The sequence below is a fragment of the Cyprinus carpio genome, chromosome A7 (genome assembly GCF_018340385.1).
Source record: "Cyprinus carpio isolate SPL01 chromosome A7, ASM1834038v1, whole genome shotgun sequence".
In the NCBI taxonomy this organism is placed as follows: domain Eukaryota; kingdom Metazoa; phylum Chordata; class Actinopteri; order Cypriniformes; family Cyprinidae; genus Cyprinus; species Cyprinus carpio.
Genome location: NC_056578.1, coordinates 20,144,222 through 20,163,710, shown reverse-complemented (window position 1 = coordinate 20,163,710; position 19,489 = coordinate 20,144,222). Strand labels below are relative to the sequence as shown.

The following is a 19,489-nucleotide window of genomic DNA, read 5'->3' as shown; positions in this document are numbered from 1 at the left end:
TGATCCATATATTAAAAGCTGCACAATTGATTTATCGTTGCACACATCCATGCTCCAAATGCTGTACCTTCATGACTTGGAGAAGTGTCACCACTAGTGGTAAGAATCTCTATAAAAGATCCCCAAATTGATAAACAACAAAACTTAATAATAATGGTAATCATCATCATCATAATCATCCAAACAATTGCAATATATGACATTTTAAAAAGGCAAAATGAAAAAGAAAAAACAAAACAAGGACACTGAGCTACATCTGTTTGATAACTGAATTTTTTTTTAAATTGAAACTGGAGTCCTTAGTTCTGCTTCTGGAGATCTACCTTCCTGCAGATTTTACTTCTGTGACTGTAATTAAACAAATCTGGATCAACTAATGAATGTTTCTAAACCAGGTGTGCTAGAGGAGGGATGGAACTAAATTCTGAAGGAAGGTTGGGTCCGAGCAGGAGGACTAACACTGGTCTAAACTGCTACACCTGGATTTGCATTGTTGTGGTATCTTACTTCGTACAGCACGGCTCCTGCGCAGCTTGCTGTTGTCAGTGTTGGCGATGAGCAGGTTTTTCATGTTCTCATGCTCCTCTTGGGCTGGCTCTGATTCTGTTGTTGAAGAAACCAGGGATGGGCTGTCCTCCAGAGACAGCTGTGGAACTGCTCCCGAAAACTTCTCAGTCTGTGAGGAAAAAAGATAGTATAATTAGTTATTGGTAATGTTGTTTTCTCAGTCTACTAAACTGACGATTGAGGGTGTTACAGTGGGGTTGTGGACGGGGCCATGAAATGGTTCATTCCTTCAAATGAACAATCTGAGTTCAATACCATTTAGGCTGTATTGACAACATTTGTGGCATAATGTCGATCAGGGCTGTCTTCAGTGGGAGGACAAGTGAGTAAATTGTCCCAGGCCCTGTGACGTGTTGGGCCAGCTAAATGCTTTATTTTTATAGAATTCTGTGTTCAGAGGTGGTTCTGGACCATGGTCTGGGTTTTGTCTAGCAATGACCTTGATGGCACTGAAATATTGAAGATGTGATATTTTCTCTTATTTTGTTTAAAAAGCATATTTTTTCCCCCATTTAGTACTGCCCTACAGAAGCCACACAAAATAAGTACACTTTACTCTAATCATCGTATTCAAAAACATTTCACTCCTGGAGGATTTTTCTGATGATCAGTGGGCAGTTCTGGACAAACGGGACTTGTGATCACAAAATATAAAAGCCGTGGCTTATCCAGGAAAAATCACACAGAATAAATTTTTCATCAATAATCATTATTATTTCTGCTATTTTGTTAAACTTACTAACTTCAGATTCTACAAGATATGTGGAAATTTAAGACCGTGACTATAAATTGGAAGTAAATGACCAGTAATAATTAAAATAGTTGTAAAAATTATATCAAAAGGACTAAAACATTACACATGATGGTATAAGTTTAGGGAAATAAAATCAGAGTTCATGATTTTCCTCGAGAGCTTCCATTCCTCACCTCTGTGATCAGCTTGCCCCGGGTCTTGGTGCGCTCCCGGTGGACGGCACGTTTGCGTTTCTGGGTGAGGACTCTCTCTTGGGTGGTGCGGTACTCCAGGGCAAACTCACTGATGATCTTACAGAACTGAGTTACTTTAGTGTCCCGCACTGAGTAGGAAGGCTGACCCAAGTACAGCAAGAAAGAATGAAACCTGCAGTGTGAAGGAAGTAGAAGTTAATATACAGTATGCTCCACTTCATCCTAATTTAAAAAAAAAAATAGGCACAGTCATTCATGCTCATCAACTTATGGGAAACATCCAAATGAAGTTGGTATCTTTTGGTTTAACATGTTGAATTATAAAATGGATTACAGTGAGTTTTATTATTTTTTTGTGTGTGTCTTACCTATTAATAATGCGTCTGTGCACTACTTTCAGGATGATGATCCTTTCAGTACAGTCCTTCAGAAATTCTGTCATTTTGTTTTTCAAGTTAGATTTAGTTTCGTGTTTGGCCATTACTTTAAGGTTGTCCCAAGATGCTTTGCATTTTCTCTCCAACTGAATAAGGTTTTCAGACAACTGCTCAAAATCCACCTGTGGGAAAAGAGAGGAGGTAGTGATAAATTATAAAGATATACAGTGTTATTTACATAGTTACCTTTAAAGAGAGAAACAGAACAGAAAATGTACACAGCAGTCTATTCATTAATTACAATGGCAACTTTTACAAGATGTGCTGAAGAAAAAAAAACAGCTACTATAAAAGCCTAAAATTAATAAATAGTGTTGAACATGGTTGTATCTAAAAGGTAAGACAAACAGAACAAAGGAATCAAAAATGCATATAAAGAAGCATCAGAGACACTTACTTTAGCAGAGCGTGTGATTGATGAGATCTCAGAGTAAAGGTCTGTCGTATCTGGGTAGTTTTCCACTACAAAATTGCAGGTATGATGAAGCAGAGACTGCCTGTGTACTGTATCCTTCACCTCAGTAACCTTCTCCAAATAACTGAGCTCAAAGCCCTTAGCCTGCCAGAGAGACAAGAAGTGCCAATTAAAGTCATTATGTGATGTTCAATGAACTACTACATTAGCTTTGTTGGCAACTGGTGGGAAAAACATATTAAGACAGCTACTCATTAAATCGAGTGGCACAAATTAAAGGACATCATGCTCAGAACAGTTATTAACTGCAGAGTTCAAGAGGTCATGACATACTACAGCACAGAAAACATGCTTGATCATATCTTATCTTCCACAAACAAAAGCAAAAGATTAAGACATTAGCACACAGAGCTGCTCTGACTAATCACGTGTGTTCATCAAGCTTCAGACTGGCACACATGTGCTTAATACAGGTGCTGTAAAGGTAACTCTGCTCCTAGGACTCACTGCGGAGGAGATGGAGCACTTACACTGGAGCTATTGAGGAAGTTTCCAATGGCCAGTAGTGTTGCTAGGATACGCTTAAAGGTTTTGTTCTTGGCAAGTTGTTCCATACCCAGTTTCAGGTCAAAAAGAGGCTCTGCAATCTCCTGCAACATTCATGTGTGATGGATAGAAGAATGATAGAGAAAGAGAGAGATTGTGAATGAATGTTTGGTAATGAAAGCCTTACTAAACACAAAGTCATTACCAATTATGGTCGGTAGAACTCAATTGAAGAAGCCTTAATGACTAAATTCCCACTACTCAGAGCTAGAGTATAATGATCAGACAGAATAAAATACTGAAACACACCAGGGCTATGAATAAGCCTTAAATTGTGTGTGAGAGACTGACTGACTGTGTGTTTTAAATGTCTAAATAAATAAGTAGTCTCAATGTAGTCATAATACTGTAGCACACTGGCACAAACAGCAATATGACAAAATACACCAGCGTTCTATAGACAGTTACATATATTTATTATAATGGGGTAAACAATGCTTTGACCATTTAATATAATCCATTACCTGTATATCTTTAGGGTGTTTATGGTGTTCATTAGGTGTGTATATGAGCAGTTTTTACAACCACTTCAAATGCAGCTTTTACAATCCAATCAGACTTCACAGTGGGAATCAGATATATAGATATAGATATTATAGATATATATATGCTTACAAATACATTAACAAACGTTTGGGGTCAGGCTTTTGTTTTGTTTTTGAAAGAAATAATAATAAGTTTCATTTCCAAAAAATATTAAGTAATGGCTGCTGAAATTTCAGCTCAACATCACAGGAATCAATTACTTTTTAGAAAATAGATAACAGTTATTTATAGTTGAAAGGGATAATTAAAACAGATATTTTAACAGGACTGTTATGGAGTATTAAATGCCCACCTCTGCATGGAAATTTCACTTAGACTAGTACTAACATATAGTACCAAACATATAGCAACATATAACTGTTTAGCTCATTGATCCTTTATTATGATTATGCTACTGGAGGAAACAGGTTTTCATTCTAAGTATAAACTTGGTATAAAAAGAGGATTTATTGTCATAGGGCTCTGACCTTCTCCAGGGTCTCATAGTTAAGTTTAAAGGCCCAGAGCTGTAATCTGGCCGCAAGGCCACTGATGGAGGAGAGAGTGAGCAGAAACTGCTCTGCTGTACCCAGCGGTACATCAGGGTTAGCCAGCTGCGCCTCCTGAATCTTCTGTTTCTCTTCATCTGTTGGAGTCATGGTCAGGATTTTCTACAGGTGGATGGAAGCAGATGATATTTTACATCAGATTTGTACTGTACAAATTAATCATCTGAATCTTTATTCATTTCACATGAATTACAAAAAGAAAGAAAAAGAAATAAATTGTCTGATATTTATGTTTAATACATAAATGAGGGAATGTTTAAAGGGATGGATGAAAATTAAAAATTAAAATCCTGTCATTAATAACTCATTCTCATGTCGTTCCGAACCCGTAAAACCGTCGTTCATTTTCGGAACACAAATTAAGATATTTCAAAAATATCTTAATTTATGTTCCGAAGATGAACAAAGGTCTTAAATTTTTGGAGTGACATTTTTTTGGAGTGAACTATCCCTTAAAACAAATTAAATGAGCTACTACTGCCCCCTGGTGGATGCTAGTGCTACATTACCTCAATGCCCTCTTTACTGATGGCAAACTCATCAAAGGTGAGGATGGCACTTTTGATGACATGTATAGCAGGCAAAACAGTCATGCCGATGTTGATAGCATTGCTCCTCTTAGGATCAAGCACTAAAATTGCTGCTTTCTTGGTCTCAGCACCTTTCTGTAGGAATAGGATAAAACCCATTATAGCATGATATAGCAAAAAAAATGGATCAACTGCTTTTAAAATTTCCTCGCAGTAATTTTTAAATCGACGGAGATCATGCTATTTCTGTGGTAGGTTCCAAACCTTGGAATAGTCCCCATTCCATGTGAGGTCAGCTTCATCGGTTGCCACCTTTAAGTCTTACTTTATAACTTCTTTTTTCGTTAGATTTTGAATAAACTGTGTTTGTTGTATGCAATATGAAATGAATAGCTTTAGTAAACTGGTAAATGGTAATTTTTTGTGTAACTCTGAATAGTTTATTCTTAAGTTTGCCAGTTTGTGTTGTCTGGCATACATATGCTCTATTTGTTACTTGTACCTGTATGTAATATGCAGAAGATTGTAGTCCTTCTCTGTATTTGCATACAAATGTGCAAAGATAAATTTGTAAAAATAAAAACTTATAATAATAATAATAATAATAATAATTCTTATTAAAAAAAATTATATCATGGAAAAAAAAAATTTGCCTGTCGCACCTTTGCTACTGGAAGATCCTTTCCTTTGGACTCAAACAGGTGCTCCAGCTTAGCTGTATCGACTGCAACCTTATCAAGTGAAGCCCAAACTGTGCCCCGCCCAAACTTGCACTTCCTGGGGCTATCAGGCTGCTTGAGCTCCTTCCAGAACAACTTGACTGTTTTCCGTTTCTTTAGAAAAGCCAGATCATTTCCTTGAGACGGAGACAGAGGGAGGAGTCCTGGAGGAGGAGGCGGCACACTCAAACCTCCAGGAGATGGAAGAGGAGGGGGTGGAGCCAGACCAGGAGGTCCAGGAGGAGGAGGGGGTGGCGGCGGTGGGGGAGCTGAGCCCAGACCTGGCATTGGAGGAGGGGGTGGAGGCACTCCATTAGGCAAGCCAGTGTCAAAAGTGTCAATATCTAGCACATCTATATCCTCCTCCTCCATCAGATCGGAGAAGTCAAGATCTTTAATCCGCAGGGGTCTGGAGCTGGGCTGCAGCTTCTCCCAGGCATCCTGACTACCCCTGGATAATGGTGTCATCATTGTCTTTTCTAAACTCTGTGAATGAGTCTCCGCTTCAATACTGAATTGTGGATGCAGCTTCTTGTTCTGTCCCTCTGCTAGCTTGGCGCGAGCGGCCTGAGCAGTACCTTCAAGGCTCTCCAGCTCCGCCCGCCTGGATGTGTCCTCTGTGGGCTGAGAAGTGTGAGACTGCAGTCTCGAGAGCCGTCCGGCCATGCTGGTGATCCCATGGCCCTCAAGTGCACTTTCCAGACTAGGACTTTTTAGGCCTCCAGAGGTGTTGTTTTTGGAGTAGAGCATATCCAACATGAACTTCCTGTCATTAGAGAGGGTGTTGTGCTGTTCCGCTGCACTGCCCTGACGCTGCAAACCACCCTCTAGAGGAACCATAAAAATAAAAAAAAATTCACAATATATCAGTACCACACAGTATAGATTACTGGTGTTTTTTTAAATAAAAATATTTTTTATGTATTTAGTATTTTATTTAACATAGACAATAGACATGACTGGCCAAGAAATATCTACAGAGATAAACTTCATCTGCAGTCAATGGACTACAGATGAAAAGGTGTATTATGGTGGTACTACAATAAACATTGTTACATGTCTAAAATAAATGAGTATTAAAAAACAAACAAAAAATATGCTACATTGAAAATATACATAGATTATACTGAATATATAATTGCGCATGCTCATTAACTTGTAATTTGTAGCATCATTTGTAGCATATATAATGACTGATTTTAGTTTTTAGTGTTTTACATTTATTTAAAATTCTACACAAAATAGTACAGAATTTTTATATTGTCCATATATCAGTTTTCGGTTATAACATTAAAATAAATCTGCTTATTGATATTGGTAAGAATCGTTATATTGTGAATTCCTAGAAAGTATGGAGTATTCAGTATAACAGTGTTGCCATCTGCACTGTAGTTAAGCAATAATCTTTATTTCAGAATAACAGCTGCAGGCTAAAAGAGACATCCTACCTTCAAAATGCCCAGTGCAAGCACAGATCATGTTGTTCCCACATGCTACCATCCTCTAGTTTCAGTAACCCAGTGCAGATGAACAACAGTAACTCCGCTGAGGTCTAACAGCATTGTAGTGCTAACTGCCTAAAACCTCAATAAGCCAAAACGGAAACCGAAAAAAAGGGGAGATCCCCATCTCCAAATCTAAACAGTTTACATCTCTGCCCTCTATTTCAGCTAATTTATACTCGCTGGACGAAAGGCCTGTTGGTGGCTGTGTAATTTGGAACACGGCCACTAGAGGAAGAGATGGAATCACTCTCAAACATTTCCACTTTGAAGATTTCTGCTTGAAATAAAGTTCTTGACTTCCCAAAGAAGCCCTCACACAGAAGTGCTTGACTATTGCTCAGTGTCAGAGAATTTCAATGGGCAGAAACCTATTGGTCAATAAATGCTTAGTAGAAGAAAATAGTTTCTCATTAACTTAAAAAGCCATGTCTGCTCGACATAAGTGTTTGGAAATACAACTGAACTCTTGTTTAAAGTGCCCCTATTATGCCATTTTGAAGGTTCCTTCCTAATATTGTTTTGGGAGGCTCCTACAACAGGTTCACATGCATGCAAGGTCAAAAAACACTTTCGTTTTCTCATAATATACATTTAATTTCACTGCAATTCTCAATGATTCGTAAATGAGATTCAGTCTCTCTAAACCCCTCCTTTCCGTGAGCCTACTCTGCTCTGATTGGTCAGATGGCCCAGTCATTTGTTACTGGTCTACCGCGTACAGCGAGTGTCGGAAACGAAACACCCATTGCCAAAACTGAATGACAGCTCTAGAGAGAATGTATAAAGAGAAAAGATGGTATTGTAACGTTACTACTGTGGTATCGTTGAAAAAATGAATGTCAACCGCTGATTCTTTGCAGCCTCATCATACGGAAGTGAACATAAAACAAATGTACTTTCACAGCGTAGGACACAGCGTCTTCTTGATGTGATGTATTCCACACAGAAATGCCACACTGTTTCAGGGTGGTTCAAGTTTTTTGTATCCGGACAACGTAGAATATAGGCTGGCATTATGCAAATGTGTTACCCAGTGTCATGGAAATGGGATTCTAATTCCTAACGACTCATTTAGGTGATTCAGAGTCGATTATTTTATTTGAGAGACAATAACTTTATTTACCGTGCATGCTACATACAGCTACATTACACACTGCATGAAAGGCAATATTCGAAATGGCATAATGGGGGCACTTGAAGAGTGACTGCTGGCTAAGCTCTGAATTAGGTATGTGGAAGACAAAATGTTTGTTCATGTCATAGGCAGGCAGAGAGGCAGTATGAATGACATGATGAAGGAAAGAGACGGAGTTTTGTGGTGGGAATGGAATCTCTTGCCTGCTTCATTGTGGGCTGCTGTTGTGTCCTCTGGCTGCTCCAGGGTGTGCCTGGTCAAGTTTACCCCTTGAGACTCCGGACCACTAACAGATCCTGCAAGACACAATAGAAAACATTGAAAAAACACAATCTCACATAGAAAGATCTAGCAGTGCCTAAACCATACAAAAACTTTATATAATTCCATGCAAAAGTTCATATAACAGTTGTAAATATGTGACAGCTCATTAAGCAAACAATTAATATTCAAAAGACAGTCGTGTCCCTGCTCCTAAACTACTTTACACATCTTCTCAGTTTTGGTTTGAGAAACAGTGCTGTTTTAGTATTATTTATACACTATTATGGTATTTATTATTTATTTTGAATTAGCTTTTATTTTAATGTTTTCTCTTTTCATTTTAAAACATTAAGTTCTAGTTGTTGTGTTATGTGCTTTTGTCATATTAAATGTATTTATTTTTATTTCAGTTTTAGTTTTAATATTTTAGTGTTTCAACAAACTTATTTAATTTCAATTAGTTGCCAAGACAACATTTCTAATTTTAAATATTTATTTTATTTTACCATACCTTTATTCTAGTTAACAAAAAAAGTTTTATGAATAGTTTAAGTTTTCGTTAACAACAACAACACTGTATCTTTTTTGTATTCCACAGAAGAGACCAAGTTATTTTATGTGAGGAAATGACAATTTTGGATGAAGTATCAACTACATAAACTGCATACAGTAGTTTATTAGTGCATTTAATTTACTGCGGATGAAATATAGCTTCTCAGATGCAACAATGATGTGGAATGGCAGTTGCGTACATGAAGGCCATTGTGCAACTATCATTTCTGCTTCCATAACAATCAATCATCTCTCTGACACTTAATTAGCAACTTTCAGCCCTGCAGGACCCATGATTCCAGAAGAACACAAAATTATCATCTCAACCTTACAACATTAATCAAGTTAGGCAACGTCCTATCTATGCTGGGCATAAACCAGATGACACACATGCAAGCAATAATTAAAAGTGTGCAGCTCTAAAAAGCAGTCAGAACCATCACAGTTGGAATGCTGAAAGTTATGAATCTCAGCAGGACACATTACATAATCATGACAAACTTGCTCTAGAACAATCAGAGCACATTCCAGACTTGGCCATTAACAGTATGTGCAATAAGCTCAAGGAGTTGACATACAGAGTGTAGACTAGCTTGTAATTCTTCATGACAGTGGACACACACAAACAGACAAATGAATTACCACAAATGCGCTTACACACTCATAAACATTCAGGTTTAGTAAAGCTTCATTGATCAGGGGAAAGCAGAGATTAGGAGGTTGGATCATGACTGGAGTCTTGATAGACAGAAAGACACGCAGAGGAAGAGAACAACAGAACAAAAAGAGAAGTGGAGTGGTGGAGAGATGGAACACAGCTGGTTGAAAAGGAAGAAATCTGCACATATTTTAAAGCACAACAGTTTGACATTGTAAGGAGGAGAAGGTCAGGGTATCAGCACCTGCAGTGGTTGAGCTGGAGACTGGCTGCTCGGCTTCAGTAGATGCCTCTACATCTGCAGACGCCACACTCTCGCTTAGAGAAGGTCTCTCATATGACTTCCTTTTCTTCTCCCACTGGGATGCAGCCAGACTACGCAAGAAATTGTCTCTATAAACCAACAGAGAAGAAGCACTCATTTACTGAGCTGTAAATGGAGGGTTGGGAACACACAAGTGTTCTGATTCTGAGGATGAGTTATATATAGTACACCTGCTCTGAAATGAGTAGTTGCAGAATACAGTGAAACCATAAACTAGTTCAAATCACAAAGGCATATACTAAACTTAAGCTGAACTGAATACTTAAGTTTGTCCAGACTTTTCTTCTGTTTAGTACAGTAACAAACAAACAAAACAAAAAAAACTTGGTTGCACTTTATTTCAAGGTGTCCTTGTTACAGTGTAATTATACATTTAAGTACTGAGTGATATTAATTAACTACATGTTACTGTATGGTTAGGGTTAGGATTAGGGTTTGGCTTAGGGTTACTTGCATGTAATTACACACAATTAACTGTTAGGATAATAGTAAGTACATGTAACAAGGACACCTTAAAATAAAGTGTTACCAAAAAAATATATATTTATATTTAAATGTTATTACACACTTGTTCAATACCGTGCAGTTATATTCCAAAGAGACAACACATATTGTACAGGAAGGAAACATGGAATAATAAATAAATGCACTTTAAAAACAATTAAAAAGCCCTGTGTCAAACAAAGCCCACCACCACCACCACCGCCACCATATAAATTATTCTTATTAATTATTTCCCACAATTTCCAATATAATTTACTTCTAAGCTTAGATAAATGTAGAAAACTAATTTTCTGCATGATTACTGGTTTCAATAACCACCATGCTGATCAGGTTTGATTAAGCATTGGCTCTCCCCACAGTGATCCACCCGAATAACTGTCAGTTACACTGAGGCATGTGTGCCAAGAATAAACTGCTTCACATGAATGACATATTCATGATGAAATCTATTATACGATTTTTGGTTTTTAAAACTTGCTGAGAAATGCAGTAAATAAGAATGTAACTGTTAAACCCAATCCCACTGCATTAAAACGTGTTACTTCTATCTACAGTATGTAGAAAAAACATTAATATTATAAGAATTATACTACATTAAAAATAAATAGCCAAATTAAAGGTTAATATTCACACACAGCCTCAGTTTCTGAGCGCAGCAGCCGAGTTAGCCCCCAAACACCTGGCCGCATGCTGATGTTTACAGAAAGAGAGCCTGTAACCATACAGAGCTGCTGTATACTTACTCATAATTCCTCAGAACCGGCAAGTCTCTATTCACACTCTCTGGACTGAAGAAAAACACTTCAATTTACACACTTTGCCCATATCACTCTTGTTACCTACACTGCATAAGTCTCATTAAATCTATGGAAAATACCTTTAGAAAAACCTGTTCACATTAAACCACATCTGGCTTTTAAAGCTTTGAAAAAAAAACTGCTTTGTGGATTTTTCTGGCAATTTCAACAATAGCAAATTTTTCCATGAACGAGGATATGAGTGCAGCCCATAAAAAGACAGGAGATAAAGTCATCTTTGAGTAGCAACTTGAGATGAAAGAAGAACTTTACTTTTCCCATGACAGAAAACAGAAAATAAAGAATGACAATGAGGGGGAAAAGGCCACAGAGGAAAGAATTATTGTCCATTCATGACAATAAAAAGGTAACTCTCACTTCTAAACTCTGATAAATATTCTGCACTAATGTTATGTCAGAACTGTCAGAAACCATAAATATCCAAGTAGCATAGCAAACAATAAAAGAAAAATAAAATTATAATTTAAAAAGTTAAACATGCATTAAATATATCTATAAAAACATATTTATTTTGTTAGAATATTTTTCTGTGGATTAGTCTTTGGCAGATATAATGGATCGATTTAATTTATTCTAAAATTTCCAGCTAGCAGTTGTTTCCTCCATCCCTCCCTCTATGACTTTGTCTCCCCAAAATGACTAAGCATCACAATGATTTAAAGTGCTAGCACCTCCAAAAGCCACATTCTTTGGCCACACTGCAGCTACTCACCAAACACTGTCTGCCTGGTGCTGTCTGTAAAAGGAGAGAGAAGCAAAACGCAGGAATGTTGGGCGCCACAGCAGTGGAGGAAGAGATTAGGAGACGTGCCAAATATTATGAGAGGAAGAGAGGAGAGGAGTGAAAGATGCAGGGGGAGACAGAAACAGAGAATACACACAAAAAGAGACAGAAAGAAAGCAAGATAGGTAAATCAGGTAATTGGCAAAAACAGAAAAAACGGCAAAGAACATACTGAAGAAAGCAAATCTGTTACAAAGTAAAAATACAAGCAAAGAGCACTTGAGTAGAAATAGAAAAATAAAAGTAAGAAACACACCTGATCTTAGGTATTAGAGGGAAAATAATAGGACTAATCCTCAGTGTAGCAATTCCAGATATTTAAAGTTATAAGTTAAGAGCACAATTAACTAAACACTATCACTTTTAATAAATTCCATATTTTTTGAGACCTCAAAAATTGTAAACTTACCTATTTTCCTATAATTGCACAGTTAGCGCAGTAGATTCCTATAGATATTGTTTGTCACAGATCCCACTGTTCAAAACAGCTTACGCCATTCAACTCATCCTTGTTTTGCTCCTTCAAGACCTTCAAGTTCTTCCCGAAATGCCCTGCCTTCTCTAATACCTACACCTCCTTTCACATCTCTTTCCTCTGCCTTTCCCCTCACTCCTCCTATCACAGGATCAGTTGCTTGCTTACTTGAAGACTCGCTTTCCCTCAGTCCGGCTGGGCTGCTCTGGTGCCGTCTGGGAAGGGACCTCCTGAGGAGAGTCTGTTTCTGTGAAAGACGCTCTGTGGAGAGACAGTTAGTTAGTGCAAGCTAAATGCTACAGCACAGTATGGGCAGTTCCATGTGAATCACGTCCACACATACACAAACACAAAAAGGATGTGCATGTCGGTAAATGCATCTCTCCATCCACTTCAATATACACTATTTGAAGGCACATTGTTTTGTTTCAAAAAACAACATCTTATTTTCATATTCTGCTTTTCTTATGAATACAATACTGATACAGCTCCTTTAAGAAAAACAGTACAATAAGGCTAACATATGTTAATGCATTCGATATCATGAACTAACAATGAATAACAACTTCACAGCATTTATTAATCTTGGTAAATGTTAATTTCAACATAAACTACCATAAAAATAAACACAGACATTGTGCATTGTGTATTTTACAATATAATTTTTTTTTATATTTTAATATATTTTAAAATATTAATTATTCCTGTGATGGTAAAGCCGAATTTTCACCATTACTCAAGTCTCCAGCATCACATGATCCTTCAGAAATTGCACTCAAGACATATTTATTATTATTACTGTTGAAAAAAAAAGTGATACATTTTCAGGATTCTCTGATGAATAGAAAGTTCAAAAGAACAGCATTTATTTTATTGAACATTTTTTAACAATTTCTGTAACAATTTTACTCTTTGCTGTCACTTTTGATCAATTTAATGCATCCTTGCTGAAGTATTAATGTCCTTCTACTACAAAAAAAAATCTATAATAATAACAATAATAATAATAAAAGTAGTAGTAGTACAGTCATGAATTCTACCAATTCATATAATCACTAACTTAATCAGTATACTTTCATAAACTAATAAATAACTATCAGCGTTGGCCAGCTGTAACTTCAGTTTGCTAATGTAACATATGTGATGTTTTTTTCAGATGGATCACTTTGAACCCTCCTGCTGCTTCTTTAGAGTCAGCACTTTTATTTATCATTTCACAGACTTGCTGACTTTATGGCTACAGTGAGCAGAAAGCTGCGAGAGGCTTCTTCTGCGGTTCTGCTCGAGAAAGCAGCATTCAGGACTTCTTTAGTGTGCTACAATCAGCTTCTGTAGTCTTGTTTTGTTTGACCACTAGTTTACATTTTATATTTGTGATGCACCTTCAACTGTCAGATATTAAATAATACACATTAAAAAAAAACTTTTACATGAGCGTGAGTGTTATATGTTGTAATTATTGTTAGTTCAGAAAAGTTTGAAATGAGATGAATTTATTGTTGAAGTTACTCTGGCTTGCTGACCGACAAAATCAAAAATCCAGATTACTTTTAGTTCTAAACTGGCCTCAGATCAGCAGCCAGGACAAGGTCAACAAACATCAAACAATTAGTCAAAGGTTGTAAATGTGATACAGACCTGCTGGAGATGCGTGAGGTTTCTTCTGTTATAGACCTCTCCTTTTTTAACCTCCGTCTAGAAATCCCCATGTGAGCTATGTACTGACTCATAAAAGAGCGCCCCCTAGTGAATGGCCAAGGAATTGTGGGAGGGAGGAAAGAGAAGTAGAGAGAAAGAGGAGGAACAGTGATGGTGGTTACATGGACAAACAGAGGGTTAATATGTTGACAGGACCAAAACATCAGCAAGAATCAGAGAAACAGTCCCAACCACCCAGAGCCATTGTGAAAGTATGCAGTACTAAATTAGAAGAGGAAAATGGATATGAATAGAAATTGTTAACAATTAAGGATACACAAAAGTGAATGATCACCAGTGTTAACCAAACTTTACAAAAACTTATCCTAGTAAAAGATCATTTATGCAACATGGATGTTTCAGAAATTTATGTATTACATATATTTATTTATAAATGATGCAATTTATGTACTACTATGCATATGCATAAAACTAGGCATATGCAATTAAAGTGATCACATCTTATAAAAAATAAAAGATTAAGAGAGCACAGTTCTGGACCTTTAAGACCAAACACATCCTGTCCAACCCTAGAAAACATTCCTGTAGCGCTACGCAAAGAAGAAAGCTTCCCAAATAAAACATTCAATTTCCACATATATGTGCAAGGACTATTGACTCAGTAAGACATTTCACTTGGGCCAAAGGCAACACCTGAAATAGCACATTGTGACTTGGGCAAACTGGGAGAAGCAGCAAACCAAAACTTCTCACATACCCCATCTACAAAACCCAGAAACACATGACAATCTGAAAACTTAGGACCACAAGGATGCGCTGTTTTATTTCAAATCAAAGATAAATACACATAGAAACAGCGCATCCATGTGGTGTGGATGACACAGAAGCGCATACACAGCATACGGTGATAATAAGAGACACAGAGGAGACCGTTGACAAAGGAATTATTGAATAAAGTCGTTATTTTTGTTTTCTTCGCTTACAAAAAGTGTTCCCGTCCCTTCATATAACCCAGATTGCACGTCTGATGGCAGATGGAGTATTCTGAAGATGACTTTCATACCTTTTATGGACCTTGACACTGCTATTTATTTGACACTGCTATTTATTTAGTCTATGGGACAGTCTCAAGCCTCCAGGTTTTCATCCAAAATATCTTAAATTGTGTTCCGAAGACGAACGGAGCTTTTACAGGTTTTAGAATGACATGGGGGTAAGTGATTAATGACAAAATTTTCATTCTGGGGTGGAGTATCCCTTTAAACTGATATTCACTAGCTTTTAAGCATACATGTACAGTAACTAGAATGTAATGCTATTTACTCATGTGTTATTGTAGGTTGAGAACTTGTAAGGCGCACATTACCTAACTTGAATAATCCATCTCAGAATGGATTCACATCTGTGATAGCTACAAGTCATCCTATATGAAAGAGTTCTTTCCTACAGTGTCACGAGTCTCACACTGAAAGGTCTGCTTATGTTACGCTGCCACACAGTGGAGAAACATTCCATTGCCGTATGAAAGTCCTTCAATATATCCTTACTGTTTTTTGCTGTTTGATTATGGAGAAGCTTAGTAATACAAAACATATTCCAAGTATATGATCTGTTTATGAATGTGTAAGAATGCATACAAACACAACAAACTGTTAATACTCACAAGTTGTGTTCTTGCTCAGAAGGGGCTGCAGACTCTGCTCCATTAGTCACCGTGGGTGAGCTTAAGCTCGTAGATGAGGGACTGGTCAACAGAGGACTGCCAGAAACAGGAGAATAAGAGGAATCTGACAGCTGAGGGGAGGATGTACGCATCACCTCTGAAACACAAAAGGTGCAAGTGAAGTGTGAATGCTCTAATCTTTTAACGTAGGATCTGAAAGGACAATGTGCAGATGCTGAATGTGCGAGACAGGCCCTTCAGTGGATAGCACAAGGTACAAGGACAGGGGATGGAGAGAGACTGCATTGAAGATACCTGGGGTAGGGCTGTTAGAAGAGACTGATACAGTTGGGGAAGCTGGACGAAAGTAACTATCTGTAAGATTGTGAGAAGATGACCGCCGGCTCTTCCTGCCCTCCTGCTCGGTGGGTGTCAGTTTCCTTCGGTCTTTACGGACATTTGGTGCCCCTTCATCGATCTCACCATCTTCATACTTGAGGGCATTCTACATAATATACAAAACACAGAAATTAGGGATGCACGATAAATATGGGCCGATAATTGATGTGCATCTCGTCAGTAAAGCGGGTTCTCTAATCAGCGGTTAAATCCATCAGGTCAGTCTATGCAAGACAATTGTGTAATATTATTACAATATAAAATAACTGTTTTCTATTTTCATATAATTAAACATGTCATTTTAACATGTATTCCTGAAGCTGAATTTTTACCAGCTATTAGTCTTAAATATCTCGATTCTTCAAAAATCATTCTAATATGCTGACTGTTTTGGCGCTCAAGAGACATTTCTTATTAAAGTCGGCATGAAATGGAAGGATTGTCTTTTTTTCTTTACTGTGACGTCTATCCGATTGAAACGGAATTTGAAATGAAAGGGCGGGACTTGATTTCATCCTTCGGTAATAGATTGGATTGTTGGAAATTGGGGTGTTGCTAACAAAATGGAGGCAGATCTGAATGCCAGTTTGCAGTTAGTTGTGAGGGGATTTTTCTCCACTGGATTCACCGGCGACACCCTAACATGAAGAAATGTTTTATTTTTTGAGGAAGATGATGACAAGGACAATCAATGGCACAAAACATGCCTAACAGCCGAGAGAGAGAGAGAGAGAGAGAGGTTAAGTCATATTCATAAAAAAAAAGGTTTGCAATGTCCTAAGAGTAATGTGGAAATATCCTAATATCCTTTCAACTTTTAAGGGAAGTGTACTCCCCCATGGCTTGCATCAGCACTGGTCAATGCATTGATTTCTATAAGGTGAAGCATCAGCTTCAGTTTTTCCCCCAGCGTTTACCCCATAGACAGTGGTTTACCCTCACGTCACTAGCTCTGCCCTTGCGCCATACCCCGTGACTGGAAGAGGAGAGAAGTCGTTTTGAGGGGGAGGGGAGGTTAACGTTTTTGCCACATGAATTAAAAAAAAAATTATGAAGTGCACAGATAAATTATTTATAATAACACTGCAGTATTCCATTAAAAATTAAGAATTTAAAATTTTGATTTCATGGTGACTTTAATATAATTTTTTTTAAGGATTATATGATTAACAGAATATTCAAAAGAATAATTTATTTGAAATATAAATATTTTATAACATGATAAAATGCTTTTACGGTCAACTTTTGATCAAATTAATTTGATCAAAGTATTAGTATCAAAGTAATAATTTCTTTATTTGAAAAATCAAAATGAGAATCTGAATTAGCTTTATTCGCCAGGTGTGCGCAAACACACGAGGAACTGGTTGTTGTTGTTTTTTTAAGGTGCTCCTGTTACATACATACATAAATGCATACATACACATCTGACATGAAAACAGAAAAAAAATGAAAAATAAAAATTAAATAAAATTAGTAAGACTTAGCAATAAATAATGTGTATGAATCTGGAACAGTAGATTGATTTATGTACAGATTTGTGCATTTTTACTCAACATAGAACAGTATAAATAAAGAGATATCCATATGTATTTACATAATGCTTGAGAAAGGCAATAATTAAAGATGTAGAATGATTTACGGAAAAGAATTACAGAACACAGGTAATGATTCATATGTCAGCTGTTTAAGCTGGAGATGGCATGGGGGGAAAACAGTTTTTATGCCTAGATGTTCTAGTGCACAGAGATCTGTAGCGTCTGAGGCGAGAAGTGCAAACAGGTTGTGTCTGGGGTGAGAGGGGTCTTTGATGATGTTATCTTCCTGTTTCTTCACCCTGGAGTTGTACAAGTCCTGAAAGCTGGACAGGTGCACACCAATGATCCTTTCTGCTGTCCTAACAGTCCGTAGTAGTCTTCTTATATCTGATTTGCTGGCTGACCCAAAGCAGACAGTTATAGAAGAGCACAGAACCGACTCAATAATAGCTGACTAAAACTGTGTCATCTGTGCCTGTGGCAGGTTAAACTTTTTCAGCTGACGAGGGAAGTACAACCTCTGCTGGGCCTTTTTCACAATGGATTCAATGTAGGGCTGCACGATTAATCGCATGCATTTGCCATGCGTGTCTCATCAGTAAAGCCGGTTCCGTGATTAGCGGTAAATGTCTGTCACCTGTTTTCAAAACGGGAGCGGCAGTTAATACACAGAGCCGTAGTTCACTGACAAGCTAAGCAATATCGTGTTCATAATCGAATGCGATTAATCTCAGTTATGAACAGAATATTGCGTAGCTTGTCAGTGAACTACGGCTCTGTGTATTAACTGCCGCTCCCGTTTGAAAATAGGTGACAGACATTTACCGCTAATCACGGAACTGGCGTTACTGATGAGACACGCATGACAAATGAATACTAATAAACACTCAAAAAAAAATCAATGTGAATGTCCCACTTCAGGTCCTGAGAGATAGTGGTGCCCAGGAACCTGAATGCCTCCACTGCAGTCACAGTGCTGTTCATGATGGTCCGTGGGGGAGTTCAGGGTGGTTTCTCCTGAAGTCCACGATCATCTTCACAGTTTTGAGCGTGTTCAGCTCCAGGTTGTTTTGACTGCGCCAGACAGCCACCTACTCTTGTCTGTAAGCAGACTCATCGCTGTCCTGGATGAGGCCGATGACTGTAGTGTCATCTGCAATCTTCAGGAGTTTGACAGAGGGGTCAGTGGAGGTGCAGTCATTTGTGTAGAGGGAGAAGAGCAGTGGGGAGAGAACATAGCCCTGAGGAGCTCCGGTGCTGATGGTGCATGTGTTGAATGTGAGTTTTCCCAGCCTCACTAGCTGCTGCCTGTCTGTCAGAAAGCTGGTGATCCACTTACAGACAGAGGTGGGTACAGAGAGCTGGGTCAGTTTATTCTGAAGGGTGTCCGGGATGATGGTGTTGAAAGCGGTGCCGAAGTCCACAAACAAGATCCTTGCATAAGTCCATGGTTTGTCCAGATGTTGAAGGATATAGTGCAATCCCATATTGTCTGCATCATCCACAGACCTGTTTGCTCAGTAAGCAAACTGCAGGGGGTCCAGCAAGGGTCCAGTAATGTCCTTCAAGTAGGCCAATACCAGTCTATCAAATGACTTCATGACCACAGATGTTAAAGCAACAGGTCCGTAGTCATTAAGTCCTGTGATTTTTGGTTTCTTGGGTACAGGGATGATGGTGGAGCCTCTGAAGCAGGAGGGGACTTCACACAGCTCCAGGGATCTGTTGAAGATCAGTGTGAAGATGGATGATAGCTGGACAGCACAGGTTTTCAGGCAGGCTGGAGAGACACCATCTGGGCCTTTGGCTTTCGTTGTCTTCTGCTTCCTGAAGAGTTTGTGTACATCCTCTTCACAAATCTTGAGTACAGGCTAAGAAAAAATAGTGGGGAGGG

At 38.0% G+C, this 19,489-nt stretch overlaps 1 protein-coding gene across 7 annotated transcripts in view; it reads right to left on the bottom strand.

The window, feature by feature from the left end:
- Nucleotides 1-19,489, bottom strand: part of LOC109107674 (FH1/FH2 domain-containing protein 1-like) — a 46,301-nt gene that overhangs the window by 2,010 nt on the left and 24,802 nt on the right. Inside the window, exons 10-26 of one of the 7 annotated variants that reach the window (XM_042760273.1) lie at nucleotides 15,974-16,163; nucleotides 15,659-15,815; nucleotides 13,975-14,079; nucleotides 12,505-12,597; nucleotides 11,790-11,813; nucleotides 11,003-11,047; nucleotides 9,675-9,823; nucleotides 8,160-8,252; nucleotides 5,260-6,143; nucleotides 4,577-4,732; nucleotides 3,987-4,169; nucleotides 2,898-3,017; nucleotides 2,350-2,511; nucleotides 1,884-2,074; nucleotides 1,495-1,687; nucleotides 508-676; nucleotides 68-109 (exon numbers count right to left, since the gene is read on the bottom strand). In XM_042760273.1, coding sequence (XP_042616207.1) covers nucleotides 68-109; nucleotides 508-676; nucleotides 1,495-1,687; nucleotides 1,884-2,074; nucleotides 2,350-2,511; nucleotides 2,898-3,017; nucleotides 3,987-4,169; nucleotides 4,577-4,732; nucleotides 5,260-6,143; nucleotides 8,160-8,252; nucleotides 9,675-9,823; nucleotides 11,003-11,047; nucleotides 11,790-11,813; nucleotides 12,505-12,597; nucleotides 13,975-14,079; nucleotides 15,659-15,815; nucleotides 15,974-16,163 — 2,956 coding nt within the window. The remainder of the gene's footprint in view (nucleotides 1-67; nucleotides 110-507; nucleotides 677-1,494; nucleotides 1,688-1,883; nucleotides 2,075-2,349; nucleotides 2,512-2,897; nucleotides 3,018-3,986; nucleotides 4,170-4,576; nucleotides 4,733-5,259; nucleotides 6,144-8,159; nucleotides 8,253-9,674; nucleotides 9,824-11,002; nucleotides 11,048-11,789; nucleotides 11,814-12,504; nucleotides 12,598-13,974; nucleotides 14,080-15,658; nucleotides 15,816-15,973; nucleotides 16,164-19,489) is intronic. The other 6 variants (XM_042760274.1, XM_042760276.1, XM_042760277.1 and 3 more) reach the window with 6 other exon arrangements.